This window comes from Bicyclus anynana, chromosome 26 (assembly GCF_947172395.1).
Source record: "Bicyclus anynana chromosome 26, ilBicAnyn1.1, whole genome shotgun sequence".
NCBI lineage: Eukaryota > Metazoa > Arthropoda > Insecta > Lepidoptera > Nymphalidae > Bicyclus > Bicyclus anynana.
The window spans coordinates 351514-378986 of NC_069108.1; the positions used below are offsets into that span (position 1 = coordinate 351514).

Sequence of the window (27473 nt, forward strand, 5' to 3'; positions counted from 1 at the left end):
GATTGTCTGCCTCAGTTTTGATGCGCTAGTGACTTAATCCCTATTATAAAATCTTTGATTAAGGATATAAACATCGCGTTTTGAGTAATCCGGTTGTCAGTTACCTAGTTTTGACTGCAAGCCATGAGCAAGGTCATCCTCACAAGTTGAATACCTTTGTAACGAGTCAATCGTGTGACGCTGCATACAAACTAAGTATTAGGTCAATATTAAACATATTTTGTGTTTAGTTATTCAATATAAATGTTAATAGTTAAGTGTAATTTTATTTTGTATTAGAAATGATTTCTTTGACGTTTGTGTTGTTGTGTTTTGTGTTGTGTCCGTTTTGTGTGTGCCGTGAAGAAGGTTTGTTTTGGATGTTTTTTTACTTGATGACTTTGGGGTTTTAGTTTACTTTTACCTCAATATAAATATAATATTTAATAATTTAGAAGAAAGAGACCTTGTTGGTCTTATCGTTCGAAAATTTAATACAACTAGTTATGTTCTTCAATTCTTGATGTTTTTGTTTTTCTCAGGCTTGTATAAAGCTATTTACCAGTAATAGTAGGGGATGCTAAATTTGCAGTTACTCAAGCGTTATGGAAACGATTAGATTTTGTAGATTAGATGTAAGGAAGAGTAAATGGTTATATCTGCGCACACCATTGCGCCACGAGGCCGTCAAAGTCTGTCTGTATGTTCGTTATAAAAACAAAAACTACTCGATGGATTTTAACGAAACTTGGTACAATTATTCTACATACTCCTGGGCAGGTTATAGTATACTTTTCATCACGCTACGATCAATAGAAGCAGAGCAGTGAAGGGAAATGTTGGGAAAACGGGAGAAGTTACTGCATTTTTACAGCGATACTACTGTATCGCTGTAAAAAAAATTCGGATTAAAGAGGTCTAAGGGCGGACGAAGTCGCGGGCGTCCGCTAGTGTATAATATTATACCGATAAATGAGAATATATGATGATGATGATGATGATGACGATACTTTCAGGGGAAGCGTGCAAAATATCGGTGAACAATGTGACGAACCTGGCGGGGACTTGCAAGAGAATCGACAAATGCCCTTATGCGATGAAAGTGCTCTACGAAGATGAGAAGAAACCCCCGGTAACTATTCACTATCCATTTAACTCACAGTTGAGCACGAGTCTCCTCCCAGAATGAGAGGGGTTATGCTAATAGTCCAGCACGCTGGCTTAACGCAGACTGACAGAGTTCACACACCCAGAGAATTGAGAAAATTCTCTAGTATGCAGGTTTCCTCACGATGTTTTCCTTCACCGTTTGAGTCACGTGATATTTAATTTCTTAAAATGCACACAACTGAAAAGTTGGAGGTGCATGCCTCGGACCGGATTCGAACCTACGGACGGCGTATCCACTGGGCTATGACGGCTTATACTTGAACACATAAATCACTGCGATACCGTGAAAACGATTTACAACAATAAAATAACTGTAATGTAATATAATGCCAATAGACCTGATATAGTGCTAAGTCGATCGGTCAGTGCGTCGTGCAATAATTGTTGATATCACTGTTCTACATGAGTATAATCTGGCGAAAGTCGAAAAGGAAAATGTATCAATATACTTGGACCTTGACGAGATTACCGACATGTAGAATGTTGAGTCAACTATTATTGTTCCGATAGTCGTTTCAGTCAATGGTCTTATAGCGAAAAGCTTCGACCAACACCTTAAGAAGCTTTCGCTTAACTGTTGGATCAAGAGTCGGATACAAAAGGCAGTGATTCTTGAGACGGCGCGTATTGTGAGGAGGTTCCTCACTCTGGAGCCCTGACCGTCGGCTGCTTGGACACTCAAATGTCCCGCAGCGGGGTTTTCCGCGAAGTTGAGTGAAAAAGTAATGGCGACTTTAACAGCCCACAGCTGGACATAGGCCTCTAGCATTCTAAACACCACGGTCTCGAGCCGCCAGCATCCAGTAGCTCCCTGCAACCCGATTGATGTCCTCGGTTTAACTAGTGGAGAGTCGATCAAAATTTTGCTTTCCGTATGATTACATGATTTCTTAATATATGCGAGCAAAGTATTAACAACAATACGCTATAAATTGGAACAATAATGAGGGTCTGAAACTTGCTTCTCTCTCTCGTCTCTCCTATTTGGATGTTTGATAATGATATGTTGTTCCAGATGTGCTGGTGGGATGATGACGTCCGTATAGTGTGCTGCCCCACAGCCGACGTGTTCTACCGCACGGGGGTCCACGGCAGGCTGTACGACTCCAGCAGCGATGGGGTCAAGCGCTCTGCCAACACGGTACGACCTGACATACATATACCTGACGTGTTCCACATCGGTGACTTGGTCCTCGGTACAGACTTTGCCAAATTGACCAACTCTTGGGACGTCCCGGCATGTCTCGCGGGCCGCAGGGTGTCAATAATCAGATCGTTGACTCTGGTTTGTGGTGTCAGTTTGACGAGGTTGCGAGGCGTCGCGATCAAGCCTGCATAAGCCGTGATGTTTGGCAGTGATGGAGTGATCGGGTCAATGTGTCTTAACCCAACGCTGAGCGAGGCCGAGCCCGCAGGAGATATCAGCTGCGGCATTACTGTCTTTGTCTTCGCTCTTGCTAAGCCTTGCGAAGCGGGCTAACATGTTAGAAGAAGGATGAAAACCCACGCCTCTTTCAGTTTCTGCACAACATCTTGTCGAAACGCTAAATCGCTTGGCGGTACATATTTGTCGTTAGGGCGTTATGGTGTCGGTAGAAGTAGGTGCGAGAGGATTACCAGCAAAATCTCTCTATAACTTGCTTAAAGACCTTGGCCTCTCTAGAAGTTCACCTATTTCTATATTAAAACGACTATCTAAAGCTGCTCTAATAGGATCTTACTAAATTTGGATAGGTAGGGAGAACATCACGAGCAGAGAACGGGGAGTGTTGATCGATCGTCAAGGAATATCTTAACCCTACATCCTGTAGTCACAAGTTCAGGACTCTGCTCGGAGTTTTTTCTCTCTACCACGCGATAGACCCGGCACCCGCACAGTGAATCCATGGAATGCTAAGATATTTGTCTCATAGTTACGGCCGAAGCCAGCCACCAGCCAGACCTGCAATCGGCTCAACCGGGATCGAACCCTGGATCTCCGTCTTGTTAATCCACCGCGCCCACCACTGCGCTACGGAGGCCTTCAAAATAAGTTGCCAGCTTGTTGCCAGGACAGAATCTAGGCTAGAATTTATGCCAGAATTTATACCCATACATGCTGTTGTTGTTTGTAGATTTGTCGTTACGACGGCAATCAGCACCTGTGCTGTCCCGCCCGGCGCGCCTCGCCGCGACCACGCGAGCTCGGTTGCGAGCCGCTGACCCCACGCAGAGCGCCCTCACACTTCACCATCGCTCAACGGATCGCCTGGGACAGTATGTAACAACAAACATTGTTCTTTATTCAACAACAAACAACCTTGACAACCCTTGGCTGCGATCTCACCTGATGATCCGATGCAGTGTAAGAAAGCGTTCTTTTTCATCACCAGACCACAAATGACAGGCACAACCCATTTTCATGTAAAGTTCTCATCAATACAAATTAATGAAGCCTAAACACAAGTTAACTCTTGCACATCGATGAGGAGTTCCCTCGTCAGTGTTTCGGCTCCATTACATCGACTCTAGACCTTCATTACACTGTAGTGCTTTAAAATACTTAATGAATGAATAAAGAAATGCGCTGGTCTACGCCCTACGATTTTCGAAATTACTTCTCGACTTCTTCAAGATTCCATCATCAAATTCTGGTTTTTTTTTTATCATGGAATATCTCCTTTCCAATAAAAAAAGAATCATCAGAATCGGTTTTTTATATTTCGATATGACAACAATGGGCAAAGAGATATTCCTTGGAGAACTCCGTGGAATAAATAATAATTCCCAGAATGATCTGGAAGCGTTCTGAGTGGGTAAAGATAGATACGTGACGGAGACGACGGCTCGGGTAGTTAACTTCGGAACAAAGTGAAGTGAACATCGGAGTGACCCAAGCGATACAAGTGAACTATAGTGAACTCGGATACGATTTTGGACTACGAATTGCCTACGTTTGTTAGTGTGTATTGGTATCCGCATTAAGGAGTAGAATAGAGTCTTATACGAGTCACCAAGTGCTTAATAGGCTACTTGCCTCCTTTGTAAACAGTGTTTAAACTGAATTATGAAAGTATTATAAGCTATATTTGATTTTGTCCCGTCAACCTATAAAAATACCTACGTTAAATGTTTGCCGCCGTAACACTTCACATTAGAAAGTGACGTCATTCATAGAGATAACAGCGTGATTGGCGTTTGCAGTGATGTGATATATAACGTCACCGCAAGCGCCAATCACAAACCGATGCCTTGTAGCGAATGACGTCACAGTTTTTGATTGGCATTTGCGGTGACGTGATAAAAATACAATTTTGTTTTATAAAAATATTACAATTACGAGATTATTTTCACAAATAAAAATGTGATTAGAGTTTCTAGTCATCTAAACTGCCTATGTGCAAATAATCTTCTTAGTTTTGTACAGCTGGCGAGTAGCCAATTCCAAATCCTCGAACCCTTGTTCGTCGTCGTTATCAACCCATATACGGCTCACTGCTGAGCTCGAGTCTCCTCTCATAATGAGAGGGGTTAGGCCACCACGCGGCCCAATGCGGATTGGCAGACTTCACACACGCAGAGAATTAAGAAATTTCTTCACGATGTTTTCCTTCACGGATGGAGACACGTAATATTTAATTTCTTAAAATGCACGCAACTGAAAAGTTGGAGGTGCGTGCCCCGGACCGGATTAAATCCCACACCCTCCGGAATCGGAGACAGAGGTCATATGGTTCTAGTTCGTAACAATAGTGTATTTTCAGAATGCATGGCGAACCAGCAGTACATCAAACCGTGCGTGGCGGGGAAGGACACCAGGACAGGGAGAGTGGACAAACACCGCCTCATCAGAGTGACGCGCTGCCACATCCCGGAGAACCGGTTCAGGATAGCTGGTGGAGATCCCGCCATTTACAAGGAGTTCCCGCATATGGTGAGGTTATAGTCGGAGAGCCTGTGGTAGAACTGTTGGAACTTTATGTCCACTCCCGTTACTTAAGTCATTTTAGCCCAGTGGATATGACCTCTACCTCCGATTCCGGAGGGTGTGGGTTCGAATCCAGTCCGAAGCATGCACCTCCAACTTTTCAATTGTGTGCATTTTAAGAAATTAAATATCACTTGTCTCAAATGGTGAAGGAAAACATCGTGAGGAAACCTGCATACCTGAGAATTTTCTTAATTCTCTGCGTGTGTGAAGTCTGCCAATCCGCATTGGGCCAGCGTGGTGGATTGTTGGCCTAACCCCTCTCATTCTCAGAGGAGACTCGAGCTCAGCAGTGAGCCGAATATGGGTACAAAAAATCTTATGACAAATTAAACATAACATGCATTAAAATAGTACATTGTGATATAAGTGTGGTGAGTTGAAAATTACTGCCGAGGCGATATTGCAGCTCGAGCCTAAGGCGAGAGCTATAGTAAGGAAGCAGAGGCTGTAATTATCAAAGCACACGTATGTCATACGACGTTTTATAACACATTTGCGAGAAAACACACTTTGAGCACACTTTCTGAAAATGAATTTGTATGCCTAGTTTCCTTATCGAGTTATGTCAGTGAATTTGATACGCTTGTAAATTTTGCACAGATAGCAAAGTGCGCACACCAGCGTTTTTTTTAGACAAATGCACGTTAGTCAATACAAAACAATACATTACATGATGGTACTCTTGTGGTAGATGAAACACCTCGAGCAGGTCCCAGGAATAATGACCTTAGATGAAGGTTTAAAGGATCCTTTCAGAATGCATTAACACTCGCCTCCACTGCCCGATATGCCCACTAAACAATTCACAATCAAATTACAAAACATTATCACATGAAATTACTAACGCGACTAGTAGCGTGACGGTGTGCACGCCTCTCAACAAAAAACTGACCCAATTTACCAACCTTCTTATTCATATTATAAAAATTACACTGTTATAAAAAAAACTTTTTATTAATACCTCCTTTTTACAATAATTACTATAATTATTAATGGTAACACCATATACGGAGGAACTCGTAATATCTAGAGTTTTGTTTCACCAGGCTGCGCTGGGCTTCTACAACGAGACAGCGTACGACGTGGAGTGGGTGGGGGGAGGCTCCCTCATCGACGAGCGGTTCATCCTCACCGCGGGACACGTGCTAATTGACCCACAGAAGTGAGTGTTGAACAGTTACTTCATGTCTTAAGTCATGACACTAAGAAGTTACTGAATTCACACATCTTATGTGTCATCATTATCAGACATAGGCCTTTTGCATGGACTTCCAAGAACATCGGTCTCGAGCCACCAGCATTCAGAGGCTCTCTGCAACAAGCTTGATATCCTCGATCCACCTAGTAGGGGGTCGAAGAACACTGCGCTTTCCGGTGCTGGGTCCACTCAGGGCCGGACCGTCCATACGGCGAACGGAGCGGTCGCTCCAGGCGCCAAATCCTAGGGGGCGCCGAAATGGTAAAGACAAGATCGAAAAGAAATTTATCTATTCTTTTCGATCGTCTATATTTAAAGCGAAAGAGATGAACGCGACGTGCGCGTTTACTTCTAATAGAGGCGTCTTTCTTTACCTATGGTGCAGGGAGTGCGTTGATTTTAATCCGGGTATATACAGGTAATAGAGGGCGCTAGGGTGATGATTGCACCCGGGCGCTGCGTGAGCTAGAGAGTCTTTATTTATAGTGCAGGGGGTGCGTTACACCCGGGTGTCGCGATCTCAGGGGCGCCGAAGCGCCACTCGCCGCGCGGGTTCTATAGGTACTAGGGGGCGCTACGGTGATGATTGCACCCGGGCGCTACGTGAGCTAGAGTCTTTACCTGTAGTGCATGGGGTGCGTTACACCCGGGTGCCGCGATCTCAGGGGCGCCCTAGCGCCACTCGCCGCGCGGGTTCTATAGGTACTAGGGGGCGCTAGGGTGATGATTGCACCCGGGCACTACGTGATTGAGAGACGGTATTGCTCCTGATTTTCAATTGGCCTGAGTATGGTTAAAATCTTCGCGTTCCATAAGTTCGTAGCCTAAGTAAACCAGGAAACTACAAAGCTATAATTTTATAGTTAATTTATTTTTCAACTTTATTTAGAGCTCAATACACTGATTTTGTTGGCCTGGAAACATTTCTATACCAGCTATTTTTTTCTTTAAAGTCTTTAAACAACTCCAAGCAGTTGCGAAAATTCGTCAGTCGATCGCGTATTTGTTCAACTCAAAGAAGCCAAGGCAAATATGTGCCAAATTTAACTAAAATCAAGTTAGGGCAATTAGAAATGAGCAATTGAATACGAAAACATTTTTTTAATTTTCTTGTCTGTCTGTCTGTCCTTCTGTCTGTATGTTCGCGCTATTCTCTGGTTCTACTGAACGGATTTTGATGCGGATTTCACAAATAGATTAAGCACAGTCCAGGGCAACATATAGGCTTTGTTTCATTAAGATCGGATATATAGCAAAAAACGCGCGGCCTTGGGCCGCAAACTTTATTCTGCACCGGCCTTCGGCCGGGGGTTTGTAATAGGGCTTCTGACTGTGACTACGGCTGGACATTTTACCCAAGCGCAAAAAAACGCGCGGACTTCGGCCGCGAACTTTATTCAACACCGGCCTTCGGCCGAAAATGTTCATTGATTTTCACGCGGATGAAGTCGCGGGCATCTGCTATTCTTCGATAAGACATGATCATGTCACAATTTTTTTGAATTTTTTCGTCAGAGGTCGACATTGACGGTCTATCGCTACCCTGGTCATTTTCGACGCTGTTACGACCACGTTGGAATTTCGTCACTCACTTTTTCACGATATATACGAAGGCCCTAATTCACCTTCAGTTTTTAACATGACTTCATAAATGTTTTTTTTTGCTAAACCTTTCTTCTTAAAGTTCTTCATTGCAGTGATTAAGTTAAGATTAAGATACTCGATTTTTTTTCATGTTAAAAAATACGAGTATCTAGTCAAGATTTGTTTGATGAGATCGCGTGGGGAACGTAACGAATGCAAATGAATGCATAAAATTTTATTCTATTAATATAGCTATATATTGAATAATGTAGCTTTAACATGAGGGTAACTTAAAAAAAAATAATAAAAAAGAACAACCGACCTCAAAATCATAAAAAAGTTTCCATTAAATTAAAAGCGAAACATAACATCGTATGTGCTACCTTCTGATCAGTTTGAAGGCGGTACCAAGTTAGTGCTGTGTTAATTAAAGCCGTATCTGAAAGAAGTGTCTAAAAATCCAGTTATAATCTTTATGATTTAAACGGCTTGAATCGAATCGAAATCGAATGGTCGAATTGAGAAACCTCCTCCTTTTTTTGAAGTCGGTTAAAAATGTATGACATTCCGATATACGTTAGGCTACGAACTTCTCAAACGTCCCTAGTATATAATGTTAGGAGCAAACAGGAAAGGCGCCATAATTGGATCTCGCTCCATTCTAAAATTTACCTCGGTCCGGCGCTGGGTCCACTCCAGCACATTGGGACCCCAACGTCCATCGGCTGTTCGAACTATGTGGCAGGCTCATTACCACTTCAGCTTCGCGACTCGTTGAGCTATGTCAGTGACTTTGGTTCGTCTGCGGATCTCCTCATTTCTGATTCGATCACGCAGGTTAACTCCGAGCATAGCTCGCTCCATCGCCCGCTGAGTGACTCTGAGTCTTCTAATAAAGCTCAAAGTCAGCGATTAAAGACTTGGTCGTTAACTGGGCCTTCTGTGTAGTCTGACAGTTTCTCCTCCGCCCCCAGTCGCCCCCTACGGTACGCGCTGCTGGGCACCGTGAACAAGACGGACGTGCGCAACGGCAGCCTGTACAACGTGGTGCGCAGGATCCCGCACCCGCTCTACGACTACTCCACCAAGCAGAACGACATCGCGCTCGTGGAACTGGACAGGCCGTACGTATACGCACAGGACATGCGCGTCCAAACACAGCGCGGCACAACACACGGCCTGCCGCGCGACTAGTGTAGCGCTACACGCGACATTGGAGCGCGTGCAAACACAGCGCGGCACAACACACGGCCTGCCGCGCGACTAGTGTAGCGCTACACGCGACATTGGTGCGCGTGCAAACACAGCGCGGCACATCACACGGCCTGCCGCGCGACTAGTGTAGCGCTGCACGCGACATTGGTGCGCGTCCAAACACAGCGCGGCACAACACACGCTTGTCGCGCGACTAGTGTAGCGCGACACGCGACATTGGTGCGCGTGCAAACACAGCGCGGCACAACACACGGCCTTTTTATTCCCGTATTCCTAAGGGAACGGGAACCACGCGGCGTCTGCTAGTAAAATAATAACGGGACAATTGCGAAATAACCTTTCGCACTTGTACCGACTCTTAAGTCAATGCTTTTCGCAATAGTGAGTAACGGCTAACAATTTCTAAAATCCTAGTATCCCGCGCTCATATAGAAATATTTCATAGATAATAAACATTGTAGTGCGTGTATAAATAAGCTTCCAGTGCACTCTGTTGCCCCGGTACTTTGATATTGGTTGAGCGCTTTTTAGTGAATATTTAAAGACATTTTGTGGTGAACGTATTAATCCAACTTCGTCTGTCATGCTAGTATTTTGTTTGAAACTTCCACATTACGATTTATCCCCGTCCATTCTATTATAAACCGCATAAAAAATAAACTGTTGCAGGGTGATGATGTCGGAGTTCATCCGACCGATCTGCCTGCCCGTGCCCAGCTTCCAGACGGACAACAGCCGCCGGACCATCGCCGGATGGGGCCGGACCAGCCAAAACTCCGGACCCTCGCAAATTCTACACATGGTCAGGGGCACTTGTTTGTTGTAATAGTAGCAGCACAAAAAGGTGTACAAAATCACCGCAAAAAGTTATCCGAATTTAGCGACTCCACTGAACGCACACATGCATAATTTTAACTACAATCTCACCTAATGGTAAGTGACCATGCAATCTAAGACGACACGACATCGTACCGGAACGCTAAATCGCTTGGCAGTACGTCTTTGCCGTTAGGGTGGTCACTAGCCAGGGTCACAGCCTTTCACCAGCCAGACCTGGACCAGTTCAGTAAACCTTAATCGGCACTGCCGGCGATCGAATCCAGGACTTCCGTCTTGTAAATCCACTGCGCACACCACTGCGCCACGGAGGCCGTCAGATATGCTCACCACAACGAGGCAGTGGTAATAAAATGCAAAATTTTAAGCAATTACCTAATTAATCCACCACACCCTTATCGGTCGTGCTGGTTAAATAATTCTGAAGTGGTATTACCATAAATATACCAACTAATAATGGCTAATACGTAGTACATTATAAGGCAGCATCACAAAAAAGAGTGGTAGAGGAAACATCGCTAGCCGGTCCTAGGACTTGTGACCTTGGGTGTAGGCTTAAACTGCCCGACATGTTCTTCAATTTTTCCACACTAAGCAATTTATAGCAAAACATTATCGCACAAACTCACTAATGCGACGAGCAGCGTGACGGTGTGCACGCTTTTCAACAAAGAACTGAACACAAGTCTCCAACCACTCTCTCATTCATACTAATAATGTCATAACAACTTTAAACAGATACCTCCTTTTGTAATAATCTATACTAATATTATAAATTCGAAAGTAAGTCTGTCTGTTGGTCTGTTACCTTTTTACGGCTAAACTGCTGAACCGATCAAGATGACTTTTGGTATAATGGTAAATGGGACCTTGGAGCAAAACATAGGGTACTTTTTGACCCTATAATAAAATAAGAAGGGTGTGAAATAGAGGTTGAAAGTTTACATTGATTTCCACGCGAAAGAAGTCGCGGGCGTCCGCTAGTAATATCATATGACTACTATATCTACAGTACACAGTACAGGAAAGTGAGAGTGTACATAGAAATCGTAATAGGATAACCAAGATGCAAGGTATAGTCCCCTATGTTCATCTGCCGCGTCCGAGTGATTCCAAAAACCCCCTCTCCGACTGCCCACTGTTGTTGGCACTAATAATTCCATTTTCCAGACCGACGAAGTGTTTATAGCCGACCACTCAACCTGCACGAAGCTGGAATCCAACACAAAATTCCATTACAACTCCACCACCACCATATGTGCGAAGGGTTCTATCCAGAACATGGTCAAATCTGCGGATACTTGCGAAGTAAGTCACACTTTTCCAAAAAGCTTTGGTTCCATTAGACCAGGGTTTCTCAAACTTTGGGCTCCATGAACCCCTGTTAAATGGATTCAATGTTAGCAGTAATTTTGCCCAATTTTAACTTTAATTCTAACTCGGTATCAGTCAAGCCACCATTACGTAAATCTTGTCGCGAACCCCCTACCGTCGAATGGCGAACCCCTAGAGGATCGCGTACTCCACTTTGAGAAACCCTGTATTAGACCAAGAGCCTGCTATCATCATCATCAACCGATGGAGCTACCGCTGGACATAGGCCTCTTCCAAACACCACGTTCTCGAGCCAGCATATCAGCAGTCCCTAATGGGGGGTGCTTGTTCGCTATTCTAGCACCTTGTAACCAGTGGTTAAGCTTGCCTTGTAAGGCCCTGTATCAAGTTGGGCGGCCCAATAGACGAGCGGTAAATTCTGAAAATCTCTGTAACAGCTTTTTTATATGTTTTTTTTTGTTCTCTGGGAATTATAATAATATTTCTAATCTAATTGCTTTCACACTTATAGGACCCATGTAGCTCAGGGGACCCATATAATTAATACGGCACTAGTCCATAGAATACAGATGTGGAAAGAAATGACAAATTTCTAATAACTATTCTACACCATATGGACATGTAATGCGTAGGGAGGAAAGTCATATTACTAGAAAAATGTTGAATGTGCAAGTGGAAGGACATAAGAGGAGAGGAAGGCCAAAGAAGAGATGGTTGGATGTTGTGAAAGAGGACATGTGTGTAAATTTAGTGGATGATGAGTTGACGAGTAATAGAGACGAATGGAAAAGATTGACATATTTTCCGACCCTACTTAAGAGGGATAAGGGTAAGGAGACGATGATTCTACACCATAAATTAGTAAGTTTTTTGTCAAAAAGCTTCTGAATTGTTATGTTCGGATCTAAACTGCCTATCAAACGGCCCTGCTACCCTAAAGTCCACCGGTTCTTTGAACTAATTAGCACATTGCCACTTCAGCTTTGCGACTGGCTGAGCTATGTCAGTGACTTTGAAATAAATATATAATACATTTTCGCAACTTTGTAACAGTTGCATGCATAGGTATATCTACTTAGCCTTTAAGGGTCCAGCCACACTAAACACCGATTGATAATATACTCGTAGTATCTACTATCTATCTACATCTATACTTATCTATATGGTCCTCAGCACCATTGTAAAAGGACTTTTTTTTTTATTCTTTACAAGTTAGCCCTTGATTACAATCTCACCTGATGGTAAGTGATGATGCAATCTAAGATGGAAGCGGACTAACTTGTTAGGAGGAGGACGAAAATCCACACCCCTTTCGGTTATTACATGACATCGTACCAGAACGCTAAATCGCTTGGCGGTACGTCTTTGTCGGTAAGGTGGTAACTAGCCACGGCCAAAGCCTCCCAGCAGCCAGACCTGGACCAATTAAGAAAACCTCAATCGGCCCAGCTGGGGATCGTACCCAGGACCTCCGTCTTGTAAATCCACCGCGCACACCACGGAGGCCGTCAAACTTATTTTAACAATAAATAAATTTCATTACATTTCATTCGGTTATTCGGAAAACGTATAAGAAACGAATGTATGCAGCCAGCCTTAATTTAAAACAAACATACTGTGATAAAGTTTAATTAAGTCAACATTTACAATTTGAATTACATTGAGTAGGTAACTAGTGCAATATTTTTGTGAGTGATTTTCCTTGAACATAAATGCGTAAAAAAAGATATCTGGTACGTAGGTACTCGGTCAAATAATAATTAAAAAAAAAAAAAAATATTTATGAATGATCATAATTATATGCAACCTTTTGACGGCCTCCGTGGCGCAGTGGTATGCGCGGAGGATTTACCAGACGGAAGTCCTTGATTCGATCCCCGGCTGGGCCCATTGAGGTTTTCTTAATTAGTCCAGGTCTGGCTGGTGGGAGGCTTTAGCCGTGGCTAGTTACCACCCTACCGGCAAAGACGTACCGCCAAGCGATTTAGCGTTCCGGTACGATGTCGTGTAGAAACCGAAAGGGGTGTGGATTTTTCATCCTCCTCCTAACAAGTTAGTCCGCTTCCATCTTAGATTGCATCATCACTTATCATCAGGTGAGATTGTAGTCAAGGGCTAACTTGTAAGGAATAAAAAAAAACCACAGAGCAGCTGGCCTAACCTAACCTAACCTATTAAAATAAACATCAAACCAATTGACAATATTTCATCTATCTACGATATCCACCAGTAAGCACCGGATGACATTTGTCAAATATATTCTCAATTTCGTCAATAAAAGTCAACTGGCATACGTCAAAGATAGTGAATTAGTCTGCTGCTTGTCAATTGTGAATCTCATTACATTGTTTTTCATCGTATTTTGTTTTTGTGATCCCTTACATGTATATTGTAACGAAATGTCCTTGACAACGTCGAGGCAGTAGGTTTTTTGTTTACGATAAAATCACGTTAAACACTATCTGTTTCTCGTTAAAATAACCTTATTACTTGCTACTATACCTACTACTAGATTTAGATGCATATGCCGCTTTACGTAAAATGATGATAATTATGTAATTTCCTTGATAAAATAATGTAAAATGATGATAATTAAAAATGTATGGTGAAAAACGGCGTAGTGGGCATGTTTTCAATCGCATAGCTGGATATAGAGAATTTCTATTAGAGGATTATAGAGACTATAGCAAATTGTGCTAGTTATGTAGCATAATTCATAAGGATAAAACTGTTACGAACTAGGGTTCGATAATTTTTGAATCAAATCAAATCAAATCATTTATTTGCTAGAATGTGGTACATGTTTTGGTCTTAAAAATATTGAGTCGCCTATACATTCAACTGATTACAGTATGCAAGATTTTTACAATTAAAATATTAATTTCAATAATTTATCCTTATAACATAATTATATTTGATGTGAAAATTTACAATAAAAATTTCAACCTAAATTTAACATATATTTATTACAATTTTTATTATCAATTTTTATTATAATAAACCATAAATAAAATTTTGCTATTTACAGAACAAAACTTTAAATGAAAAAGAAAATGAAAAATAAATCGATGATGAAAATTAATAGATTAAATTGCTTATGTCATAATGTCATTATTTCATGAAATTGATAAATTCATTTATATTATAAAAACTCTTTTCGAGCAGCCATTTATTTAATTCTTTCCTAAAAGTTTGGAGAGGCATTGCTTGCAACTTACTGGGTAGCTTATTAAAGGCCGTTATAGCCATATAGTAAGCGTTGTTTTTGAATATAGTTAAGGTACATTTTGGCTGACATATTTTATCATACAAACTTTTGCATTTATAATATAAGTAGGATTAGTTGGAAGTTGGATATCCTACTAACTGCTGAATGGATTTACATAATTAAGATATATTTAAATTCGTCTTGATAACCGTTCTTAGATAGGTGAAATTAAAAAAAAATCAACACGACGATTGTGAGAGAAAAAAACTATAATTAGAAAAACTTTATTTATTAGTTGTTGTAGTATTTCTGATTATTTGGCTCGCCTACGCACCACCACGGGCTACCTGTCCGACGGTCTGACACCGACTGCCCCCTCTCTTCGGCCTGCCCTAATGACGTATACGCTCGAGACAAACACCACTATAAATACATACACTACATCCCTTCCTTATTTTAATATATTTGATCTTTGTATGTATAATTGTATTCCATGATAATTAAACCACTAGGTCTGTACAGCAGTAATCCTTATTAACTCTGTAACATTATAATTTGATATCATAAACTCTGCACTTCTACACATCTACTAATTTTGTTTGTTTGATAAACTTAGATTCAATAATCAGCTATAAATTTATTTCATAATTATTTTCACAACAATCACATACATATTTATTTTAATTTGTTACCATACTCCGCTTATCTTCCTTATTTCCATTTAGATTTAATAATCAGCTATAAATGCTTTTCATAATTATTTTCATAACAATCACATACATATTGATTTTAATCTGATACCATACCCTGCTTATCTTCCTTATTTCCATTATTTCTATCTTCTGTATGCTCTACTTCCTTCTCTTTGTCATTTAGAACTTGCCACTATCCCTCAATTCTTTTTAAATGAACTACATTTCTTCTTGATATTTGTCCCGTTAAATCATTGCGAACTTCAATATCTCCGCTAATACTTTTCTCTACGGTATGGGGGACAGGATTATAATTTAGGCTTAGTTTGTTATCCTTGTGTAAATTTTTTAAGTACACCTTATCTCCTGGCACTAAGTCACACTCTTTAGCTTTTCGCTTTTCATCTGCATACTCTTTTCCAAGCTGTTTCTTTTGTTTATCGATATCTCTCATTTCAGAGTCTTCTAGGTGACGAGTTAGGTCGCTAACTATTGGAATTTTGTCACGAAATTGTCTTTTGAAGAATAATTCTGCAGGCGGTTTGCCAGTTACACTATGTGGTGTACTGTTGTACATGGTTACGTATTCCTCCAAAGCCTCTTTCAAATTGCTTTTTTCTGCTTAACAAATCTTCAGACGTTTTAAAATATCGCGATTCTGACGCTCGACCTCCCCGTTTTGGTCGGGAGTTCATCACGCCCATTGTAATCCAGTGCCACAGCATGTACCAGAGCCACTGCGAACAACACGGTCCTCCGCGCTCTGCGTAAACTTCTGCAGCATTGCCTTCATGAGCACTCGCCTGCACGAGCATGCGTCTGCATGAGCACGCACCATCACACATGTTTATCTACAACTTAATAAAATTAATTACGCCATCACCGCCTTAAATAGTCTGTTGAGCATTATGAGACATCGCTAAGATAGTGATTTTCGCATAACGGAACGTAACTATCAACCAGGCATAAGTAACAATTTCAGTATGTTTACTAACATCACAAAATAAGAACATCCTTTTGTTTGGTTTTAGAGATGTCCGTACCACATAGTTCCAGTTAAGGCAAAAGCTGTGTAGGAACTTAACTTATTTAAACCAGATGACAGTTTTATACTTTAAGAGTTCCTTATTCAAATTCAATACACTTTTGTTGCATAAATGACGTGTGTGGTAGACTGTTGAAAATTAGTTTATTTGTATTGCTGACGTTTCCAAGTTCACCGAGAGTTCACACAACTTATTATGCTTAAATAAATTGTACACTGGTATAATCTGTATTTGTGCAATCGCTATTTTATAGCTTTATTAGTAAGTCACTCTCAAACATTGTAAGAACCTTTTGTTTTTACTAATTTCCGTATTACAGATGACACTCTTAAGAAAGTCTGTAAGCATCGTAGGATCGACCACAAATTGAACCCTGCTCCACAAGTGACGCTAATGCAGTCAGATTTATCAATACACTGGACGGCACTTCTAATACTATTACTTTGGAAGCAATGATGACAGAGAACTCAACAGTTTCCCTCTCTCTCTCTCTCTCTCTTCTTTTTTTTTTTTTTTTTACATAGCGGTGCAAAATCTTACATTTTGACTATATTTCTGTAATTTTTTGGTGCAGAAGACAACATATAAAACAAAGCTGATGATATTTCGAACATTCGTTTGGTTGAACCTGTCACAAATGTCAGTTTTCATTAATCAAGTATTATTAAGTACCCGTCGAAAGCTGTCACAATAATTGACAGATAATTCTAACTTTGCCGCAATGCTCTTACTTTGTTATAATATTTAATTGTAACAAATAGTTTTGTAAAATTGAAACTTACGCTGACCCGCTCATTCGTTGTTAGCCTCAATGTTGTTTGACTTCGAACCAATGGCTATTGTTTCTCATTCTAATATATATATATATATATATATATATAGGACTGTTCTCCCTGCCATTCACAGTCCACTGCTAACACCTGCTATACTCAATCATGCACCTATACATAGTTAAATTGCGTCAAAACTTAAACTTAACTGCGCTAGGTCTTGATGAAAGTATTTCCACCAACCTACATTGCAAAATGACTAATCAATAATTAAAGCTTGTTGTAATCCGACCAAATGATGATCCTGTGCAATTTCACTTCACAACGCATTGCAAGCACCATCATAAAAACCCTTTGAAAATAAGAAAACTAAATTTCATCAAGTTGTACAAACTTGCAGGTTAAACAATGGCATCTGCTTGATCAATTAACAAGTCTATCAAATACACCATAACACACACATAAGGGTGAAACGACAACAAATTTCAATTCAACGTTCAACAACAAATCTTTAATCGAATGATACTAAATAACTCAAATGTAAAACAACTAAAACTTTTAGCGACTCCCTCAATGTCGCTCACATAACACGCCGTCTGACTTCGGATGTTCCTTGGCTATTTATAACTTCAAACTAACACAGTGATTTAGTATTAATACCCTAATACAAAGACAAATAATTATTATTTGAGTGTCACAAGCATGATGACAGAACAATTCTGCACCACCTCACCATCGAACAGCAACTCTTAGTGACATCTCCATGTCCACATTCGTTAAGAATGGTCTCTTACTACGAGATTCTTTACACCATTTTGCGTTCACAACACTTAACCACCTTAACCACAAGTTGAACGTCCCCTTCTATCACAGCATAGCCCATGTCATACTCACGACCAACACCAACGACGCAGTGGAGTGACCCCTTTAACCACGACACAACTACAACAACCAAGGAAGGGATGTAGTATCCCCTTCACATTCAAACTTTTCCAGCGTAAGTTGGGCCATATTAGCGCAGAATCTGAAATTAAAAAGTTTATCGATTTAACGATCAGCTATGCTGCTTCTAGATTGTCGATTTAACGACCAGCTATGCTGCTAGTAGGTCGTCAATTTAACAACCATCTACACTGCTTTCAGGTTGTCGATTTAACGACCAGCAATGCTGCTTTCAGGTTGTCGATTTAACGACCAGCTATGCTGCTTGTATGTTGTCGATTTAACGACCAGCAATGCTGCTTTCAGGTTGTCGATTTAACGACCAGCTGTGCTGCTTGTATGTTGTCGATTTAACGACCAGCAATGCTGCTTTCATATTATACATGAACTGCACGACTTAGCGATCAGCCATACCTGCATTATGTTTTTTTTTTTTTTTTTTTTTTTTTTTTTTATGAACAAAATATAATTTTTATAAGCAATGCTGCTTCCAGGTTGTCGATTTAACGACCAGCTGTGCTGCTTGTATGTTGTCGATTTAACGACCAGCTATGCTGCTTGTATGTTGTTGATTTAACGACCAGCAATGCTGCTTTCATATTATACATGAACTGCACGACTTAGCGATCAGCCACACCTGCATTGTTTTTTTTTGAACACTGTATAGTAAATACTGCAGACTGATCACATACTACTGGACATGCAGACTATACCGCCCTGCAGTCACCGTACTGGCTGTACCTATTTTATTTTATTAAATGCACACATAAGTTAAGTTTGAGCGAGATTAACATCCCGAAAAATTATTATTTAATTCATACTACAGTCTATCTATACACGGTTATACTCAGTCGCGCAAAGGTCGAAGACAGTACGGATGTACTCGGAGACGTAATTTATTACAATGCCTTCGATTATTGTTTATGTGCTTATAGAATATATGTCTATTACGCTTGTCTAAGTAATTCATATGTCGTGGATATTCTACCCTAGTGTTAAAACAATATTTATTTTATCAACGTAATAGTACGATATTTTCTTGATCATCGTTCATCACTTGCTAATCCAAGATTTTTTTTTTTTCAATAAACCAGAATGAATCTGTTGCTTGAATGTGGTACTCGTTCTAATATAACGTTCTAGTAACATTACTCGTTGTGAAACGAAATAACATTTCAATCGTACTTTAATCGTAATTTATCATACGTATCTATCATAAATAGACTGTCCCATCACTATTTTCTCGATGATTCATAGCTATACCTTCTCGTAAGTAAATGACAAACGCCCGGTGGCGCGTACGTCACCGACCAGCTCAATGTTTTTCGTAATTAATTTTTTTTTTTTTTTTTTTACATATCCATTTGCACGCCGCACCCACAACATTTTGTTATCACACTTCACACGATAGATTCAATTCACGCACAAACCCGTGCGCAAATTGCAGTATGCCAATGTTTATCGACGCGGGCGACTTATGCGCTTGACACAGAACACCAAGCTGTATCAACAGACGAAGACGAATGCATTGTTATTGTCATGTTGGTTGTAATTAAACATCACACAATGTAACTTGGGTAATACTTCCCAAGAGTATTTATTATTTATTATGCTCACGTTGATAAACATCAAAATTATGTAAAACATCGTAAAAGTTACATTTGACCAATTAACGTTTATCACTTCTATCCCTTTTCAAATTATACAAACCATCAACCATGGTTTTAGATTTAGATCACGTTTGTAATGTATTAGCTGAAATGTTATGGGAGTAAACATAAAACATTAATAAATCAGTCCGAGATTGACCGCCGTTAAATGGCACAACCGACTCCTTATTTTATTAATTTTACTACTTTTCAGTATTCGCTTCGACTTTTTTTTTTTTTTTTAAAGTTTAGCCTAATCAGTAAAAGCCAGACCAGCAAGCAGAAATTGGCTATGTCAATGTAATGTACACGCACACAATAGCAATTTACCTAATCACTAATTTGTTCACTCAATTAATTACTTTCACTTAATTGTGTACTGTAGCACCGTATTGCTATCGCTGTAATACTGGACTCTTAACACCACCATTAAATAACGTTGGAGCTCACGAATACCGCCTTCCTCATCATAAAACGTTGAGACAAGGCTATCGCTCATTCAAACGCTTATCATAAAGTTTGTACAATGTGATACCTGCAACGAATATCGATACCCATTAAACTTTAATTTTGAGGGTAATACTTGATGTGACGATAAATAAATTTAAATTCCTGTATACGTCATTTAGTAAATACGTAATTTATGTAAGACCGTCACTCCAACTGGCAAACAACACAACAACTTTTGTCTTACCGTACTGGCCGTACCAGCTTAGGTATAGTGAACTTGACAGTCTAGCAGGCAAATCGGCAAGGCGTACTTCACAAAACGGAATATGTCTATTCCAGCTAATCGCTGCGGGATACTGTCCCGGCTTACGGATCGCTCGACTCAACGAAGGAAACTAATTTAGCTATTTGAATTACTTTAGGTGTAGTGATAGTCAGTTCCAGCTATCCCCTCTCTGAATCCCTGCAGGATGTTATCCCGGCTTAAGGACTACTTGATCCAGCGAAGGTAACTAAATTAGCTATTGACTTATCACTTGCCCACTTAACGAAATTGCCACGCTACGACATGTCTATCACTTGTACACTCATAAAATGCCATGTCATTTGATTATCTATCATCACACAATGTCTTGATAAACAACATTAAATTTATTCAACAGTATTAAAAGAATAATTATTACTTCGACCTTCTGTCCTTTTCAAAAATAAAATTGACTAACCGCATTGCTGTATTCATTTTACTTTTTTTACGTATTTTCTTTCTTTTCTTTTTTTTTTTTTTTATTTTTAGTCGCTGTAAACTAGACCATAGTCTACACAGCGACTTAGTTTAAGCTTAATCGCTGCAAACCAGACCGGCAGGCAAGAACCGGGTCCGTAGTCTGGGCAAGCGATTTTGCCAATTACCAAGTAACAGAACACAACAATTTACGGATAATAATTATAACTACTTACAGTTTTTTTTTTCACCTCGTCGCCAATGTAGTATTTCCGATTATTTGGCTCGCCTACGCACCACCACGGGCTACCTGTCCGACGGTCTGACACCGACTGCCCCCTCTCTTCGGCCTGCCCTAATGACGTATACGCTCGAGACAAACACCACTATAAATACATACACTACAGTTGTCTATACAAAATACGCGAGGCGGATGACTATAGGTGCGAGCAGGTTTGTGAAGTGAAGTTATAAAATGGACTAAATTAAATGTATTAATTATAAAAATCGGCTAAGTGCGAGTCGGATTCGCCCACCGAGCGTTCCGTAGAATTTTTTGAATATTTGCTTAACCGTATAAATTATCGTACTTTGTAATAAACGTAACAAATAAACCCGAAATGAACCATCTATCGTAACCAAAAAGTGTGAAATAAATAAATAAATTAAACAACTAAAAGAACCCGACTGCATAAAGTATAAAAAAACTGAAAAGAAATTAACAAGCTCTGTCCAGAAGTGTCGAATCGTCGAATTAGAAAAGAGTCGGGACCTTAGATATTGGATAGAATGAATGATTTTCTTCTACATTATTTAATAGGTCCCGACTGTTAACATAACCTTTCTTGCAGTCGGGTAAAAAAACCTACAATTAGAAAAAACGGTATTTATTAATCGCTATACAAAACGAGGCGGATGACTAGGTTATCAGATTTGGTAGTCGAGATTTTTTTTTTAATTATTGATTTGTTTGTATGCTATGTTTATTTAATTTTATTTGTTTGTTCATGTTTAATAAATTGTTAATGTTGTCTTGTTTCTTACTTTTTACATCTAAATTAATTAAATAAAATTTTCGTATGTGTGTATATTATATATATATGTGGGATATTGGTTAAAAGAAATACGGGATATATCTTCGTCTTAAGCACTTTATTTTAATTTTAATTATGCACAGCACTCTGTCGTCGTTCGCTTGTAATCCGCCATCTTCCAAACCTCTCTTGCATCCCTTTCACACACACACACTTGCTCGCTCTCTCCATGCTACGTTCCGTTCTCCAATCCTACAATCGGCCATCCTGATCATGTCTGTCCTCAGACATGTCTCTTTCATTATGTTTCATCATTCAATACAAAATCATCATCTTTCATTCACCATAACACTCCATACAATATTTAATATTAACATCTAAACAACTAATATAGTAATATCTTTTTTATAGCCGTAAGCCCTTCATCTTGATTCTGAGCTTGTCTCAACTTATCACTCAAGGTTATTAACCCTACATGAGGATATCGACTCAATGCATCAGCATGCCTCATTCTTGATCCTGAGCGATGTTCGACTTCAAAATCATATTCCGTGAGGAATAAAACCCATCTTGCCACTTTTGCAGTTAAGTCCTTCTTCTTTAAGGTCATTTCAAATGCTTTGCAGTCCGTAATTATTTTAAAGTGTATCCCGTACAGATAATGTCTAAATTTCTTTACACCTTCAACAATTGCCAAGGCTTCGAGTTCATAACTTGAATATTTACTCTGAGCACTGTTTGTCTTGCAGCTCATATAATGAACTGGGTGAAGTCCTGAATCAGGCCAATACTGCATCAAAATAGCTGAGTATGCTACACTAGAAGCATCTGTGTGTAGCTCCGTCTTCAATTTTGGATCAAAAATCTTTAACACCGGACTAGTAGCCAACTTTTCCTTTAGTATCTGAAATACTCGTCTTTGCTCGTCGTTAAAAATAAACTCATTTTCTTTTTTCAATAAATCTGTAAGTGGTTTAGCAATTAAAGCATAATTTTCAATATATTTCCTGAAATATGAGGTCAAACCAAGATAACTTTGAAGCTGTTTGATGTCCTTAGGTTCTGGGTACTTTAATACAGCATTAGTCTTCTCTGAGCTTGGTTTTATCTCTCCGTCCTTTATGTTGTGACCTAAATATTCAATTTCACGTTTAATAAGGTTAGCCTTTTTCCAATTAATCTGCAAACCATACTCTGAAGCTACTTTTAACACCAACTGGAGTCTTTCGACAGCTTGTTGTTCGTCTTTTGCTATAATTAGAATATCATCTATGAAAATCATCATAATCTCTTGTGCTATTAAATCTCTAAATATAATACTAACAAACCTCATAAAGTATTTGGGACATATAGACAAGCCGAAGGGAGCTCTAAGGAACTCGTACTGGCCATTATTTGTGACAAATGATGTGTACTGAACTGACTCTTCAGACACTCGTAAATGAAAAAATCCATTCTTAAGATCCAAGACACTAAAAACCTTAGCGCCATGTAATTTATCAATCATGTCATCAATAACTGGTAATGGAAACTCATCTTTAATCATTTTCTTATTTATCAAGCGATAATCTACACAAATCCTAACTGTACCATCCTTTTTTCTGACTAGTACCAAGGGACTACAATATTCTGAAAAACTCACCCGAATTATTCCTGTACTTAGCCACTCGCTAACCTGATCATCCACTAGTTTTTGTTCAACCAAAGATAATCTTCGAGGCCGCTGTTTAACAGGAATGTCGTCTTTGAGAATAATCTTCAACTGGATGGGTGCCTCTTTCACTTGAATCGGGTTATAACTTTGAATGCATTGTAACACCCGCTGTTTCACATTTGGGTCCAAGATATGATCAACTTCTACAATAGAATCTGAAAAACAAGACAACTTCGACATCCAACCCTCACATTCATTCAAAAACACAACTTTATCCCCATTTACTATCATGGTTATATTTTTTAAGAATTCCTGTCCTAATATCATATGAAATGGCATAACATCTTTAGTAACAATATGAAATAACACGTCTTTAAATTCTACATCGTCAATAGTTAAGTTAAACAACACTTTGCCTAAAGATTTCACTTGCGTATGTCCGAGTCCCGTTAAACATAAATAATCTTCGGAAATTCTCGCGCCGATCGCGTTAAAACACTCGTGAGATATTAAATTTACGTCGCTGCCCGTATCCACCAATGCTTTCATTGTAAATTCTTTCACTGTAACTTCTTTCATAGGCTTTCCGGGCATAATTTTGTTTTGAATTTGCATTACGTCAAAGTCCGCCGCAGACGCCGATCGTGACATGACACTGACAGTTCGATTTTCGTTAGGTTGGCTATCTGTCACAATGCCATAGTGCATATTATAGTTATACTGTTTCGCCGATCCGCCGACTGACGCGCTGCCGCTGGCGCTTGCGTCGCCTGTTTTGTATTCTATTTTCGATGAACTTGGTCTTGCAGACGCCATATTTAATTTACATTCAGGTCCGTTCCTGTGTCCGTAATTATTACAACCAAAACACTTTATCCCGTTCGGACACATCCGTGCTATGTGGGAACGATCACCACAATTAAAACACCTTCTATTCTGACCTTTATGTTGATCTGACCGCTCACTTATTATTTTATTTTCACTTGTAGTTACACTATCCGGCTTAGTTATAGGTATACTTTTAGTATGACTCGCACTCGACTTCGATTTCATTTTTTCATACAAAACTATTTTTTCTTTCAGCGCCGGGTAAGACGTAGCACCGTATAGTATAGATTTGTTTGATTCATGATCTTGAATGCCATCTATTATGTATTGCACGCCTACATAATCGGGAAACTTTGCTCTGCGTGCTAACTCCTTCATGTGTAACATATACTGATAATATGATTCATTTCGTCGTTTCTTGCGGGACGTCATAAGTTCGTGCATTTCCTTGATATTTACGGTATCTGGAAATTCTCTCTGCACTGCCGCCTTAAGGTCATCGTACGTCTTGAATGCTTTTTCACTCCTGAGCCACAGGGCCGCCGTGCCTATAAGTGACCTTCGTGCAAATATTAATTTTTGCTGTGCTGTCCATCTGAATATTTCAGCATTATCCTCGATGTCTTGCGCCCACTTCGATGATGATAACGTCTTGTCATCTCCGCTGAACTTAGGAATTCCATCCAGAAATAACGCCGCCATTGTGAAGTCCGCGTGGTCGTCGTCTGTAACACACTTTTCCACAATCACGTCTTTCAGTGACATCGTCGTAAATCGTCGTGATCCGTATTTCTTTTATATCCCGGACGAGCCTCCAAAGCTGTGGGATATTGGTTAAAAGAAATACGGGATATATCTTCGTCTTAAGCACTTTATTTTAATTTTAATTATGCACAGCACTCTGTCGTCGTTCGCTTGTAATCCGCCATCTTCCAAACCTCTCTTGCATCCCTTTCACACACACACACTTGCTCGCTCTCTCCATGCTACGTTCCGTTCTCCAATCCTACATATATATATATATATATATTGATTTTGATTTAATATATTATTATCTAAGTGTGATGTATCTTCTACTTTTCTTTTTATGTGTACACTCGTTATTATTCATTATTCCTTGTATTTATTTTCTTTTTTTCGATTGGTTGTCTGGAAGAGATCGCTCACTAGCGATAAGGCCGCCAATGGGGATGATGACTAGGTTTGAATATATTGATTTTTATGATACATTCGGGTAAATAAGGTCATTGTTAACTAATTTATACATAAAAAGCAAAGATTGACTGATAAAATTTCAAAATCGACTAAAAATATTTTATCGTAATTAGATGAAAATTCATACAGTTTTAGCTTCCTTACATTAAATGTGACATTTTTTAATACATGAACTATAAACATAAACGCAGAAATAACAAAGATATTAGTAATTTTGTTTGAACGCACATACAAATCTAACGATCATTAATTGCCAACGACGTCATAAGATCGTACCATTTTGTATGGGGCGTATTTCAGGGATCCGCAAATCTGACCCTTTAAATCGCTATAGCTCTGAAAGTAATGATCGCAGATACCCTGTTCCTTTTACAAAATTGCTTTACTATTAGCGTACTCTTAATTTATATACACTTTAAAAAACTGTCATCATCCCTATTGTACATTAGTTTTTAAGTTAATTTCTTGCCTGTTATTATTATTTTTGGTGTACAATAAAGTATATTTCATTCATTCATTCATTATGCTGCCAGGGCGACAGCGGCGGGCCCCTGATGCTGCTGCTGGAGAAGTCCCTGTGCTCGTACGCGGTGGACGGCGTGGTCTCCTTCGGGCCGCACTGCGGGAGCGGGGAGGCCGCCGTGTACTCGCGCGTGGCGGCCTACCTCGACTGGGTCGTGCGCACCGCGTGGCCCGACGACTGGCAGCGACTGCAACGTGCCGACTACGACTGACCACGACCAGGCCAATAGGGATGATGACAGATTTTTAAATTGTATATAAATTAAGAGTATGCTAATAGTAAAGCAATTTTGTAAAAGTAACAGGGTATCTGCGATCATTACTTTCGGAGCTACAGGGATTTAAAGGGTCAGATTTGCGGCGCTGCCGCGGATCCCTGAAAAACGCCCCATACAAAATGGTACGATATATAATGATCGTTTGATTTGTATGAGCGTTAAACAAAATCACTAATATCTTTGTTATTTGTGCGTTTATGTTTATTGTTCATGTATTGAAAAGTGTCATATTTAATAAGGAAGCTAAAACTATATGAATTTTCATCTAATTACGATAAAAGATTTTTAATAGATTTTGAGATTTTATAATCTCATTTATTTTGCAAATATCCAGACAATCTTTGCTTTTTATGTATAAATTAGTTAACAATTACCTTATTTACCCGAATGTATCGTAAAAATCAATATATTCAAACCTAGTCATCATCCCCATTGTATACTTTACTTGTAAATGTTTATAATAAATAAGTGGCCGGGCTGATAACGAAACGAATAACGTTCAAGGGTAACTGTCATCTTTGACAGTTATATTTAAACCACTCGTTACTGTTACACATGCTCTAAAATAGCATGCTAAAACATGCTATCAAGTATGCTCCATACGAGCATGCTTATCATCAGTTTACATTCTACTAGCAATAATCATGCTATTTTTAAATATGCTCCTGAATAAGCATGCTCAAAGTAAACATTCCAATTACACATGCTAATTTGTATCGCTCTCTATCTATAGTATCGTGTTCGACAGGGAGAGATGAAGGTGAAGAGAATACACAATAGCAATGCTGATCGACTAGCATACTCAGTAAGCAAACCTGTTCAGACGCGCTAGTAGCATGCTCATAAATCGCACATCTGTTGAGCAAGCTCAAAATAAGAATGCCCATTATTAGCAATGTTGCAATACACATGCTAATAAGTAGCAACTGCTCAATAGTAGCATGCTTTCGTGCTTGAAATGAGCTTGTGTAACAGCTTTATTCAATTGTCAACATCCCTTGCAACGATATACGTCCCGAATAGCTAATTTTCGTCAAATATTTCTGTGTTTTGTTTCGTCCATTACAGGGGGTTTAAAAAAGGGTGGCTTCACCCCTCTAGAGATAGAAAAATGTGCCTCTTGATACCCATTTATTTGCAACATTACAATATTTTTTTTTTATTCTCTGCAAGTTA

General features: G+C 39.6%; 2 protein-coding genes across 2 annotated transcripts; one reads left to right on the top strand and one right to left on the bottom strand.

The window, feature by feature from the left end:
• Positions 1 to 136: 136 nt before the first annotated feature.
• LOC112045714 (venom serine protease Bi-VSP) lies at positions 137 to 27337 on the top strand. The gene is made up of 10 exons (XM_024082003.2): positions 137 to 348; positions 996 to 1111; positions 2165 to 2290; positions 3264 to 3405; positions 4893 to 5062; positions 6166 to 6281; positions 8876 to 9025; positions 9786 to 9918; positions 11124 to 11261; positions 26031 to 27337. The coding sequence occupies exons 1-10, from the start codon at positions 282 to 284 to the stop codon at positions 26229 to 26231; spliced, it is 1359 nt and encodes a 452-aa protein (XP_023937771.2). The 5' UTR covers positions 137 to 281; the 3' UTR covers positions 26232 to 27337.
• On the bottom strand, positions 22911 to 25292 carry LOC128199524 (uncharacterized). Its single transcript, XM_052889500.1, has 2 exons — positions 23443 to 25292; positions 22911 to 23051 (listed from the first exon to the last, which is right to left on the bottom strand). The coding sequence occupies exons 1-2, from the start codon at positions 25045 to 25047 to the stop codon at positions 23007 to 23009; spliced, it is 1650 nt and encodes a 549-aa protein (XP_052745460.1). The 5' UTR covers positions 25048 to 25292; the 3' UTR covers positions 22911 to 23006.
• Positions 27338 to 27473: the final 136 nt, after the last annotated feature.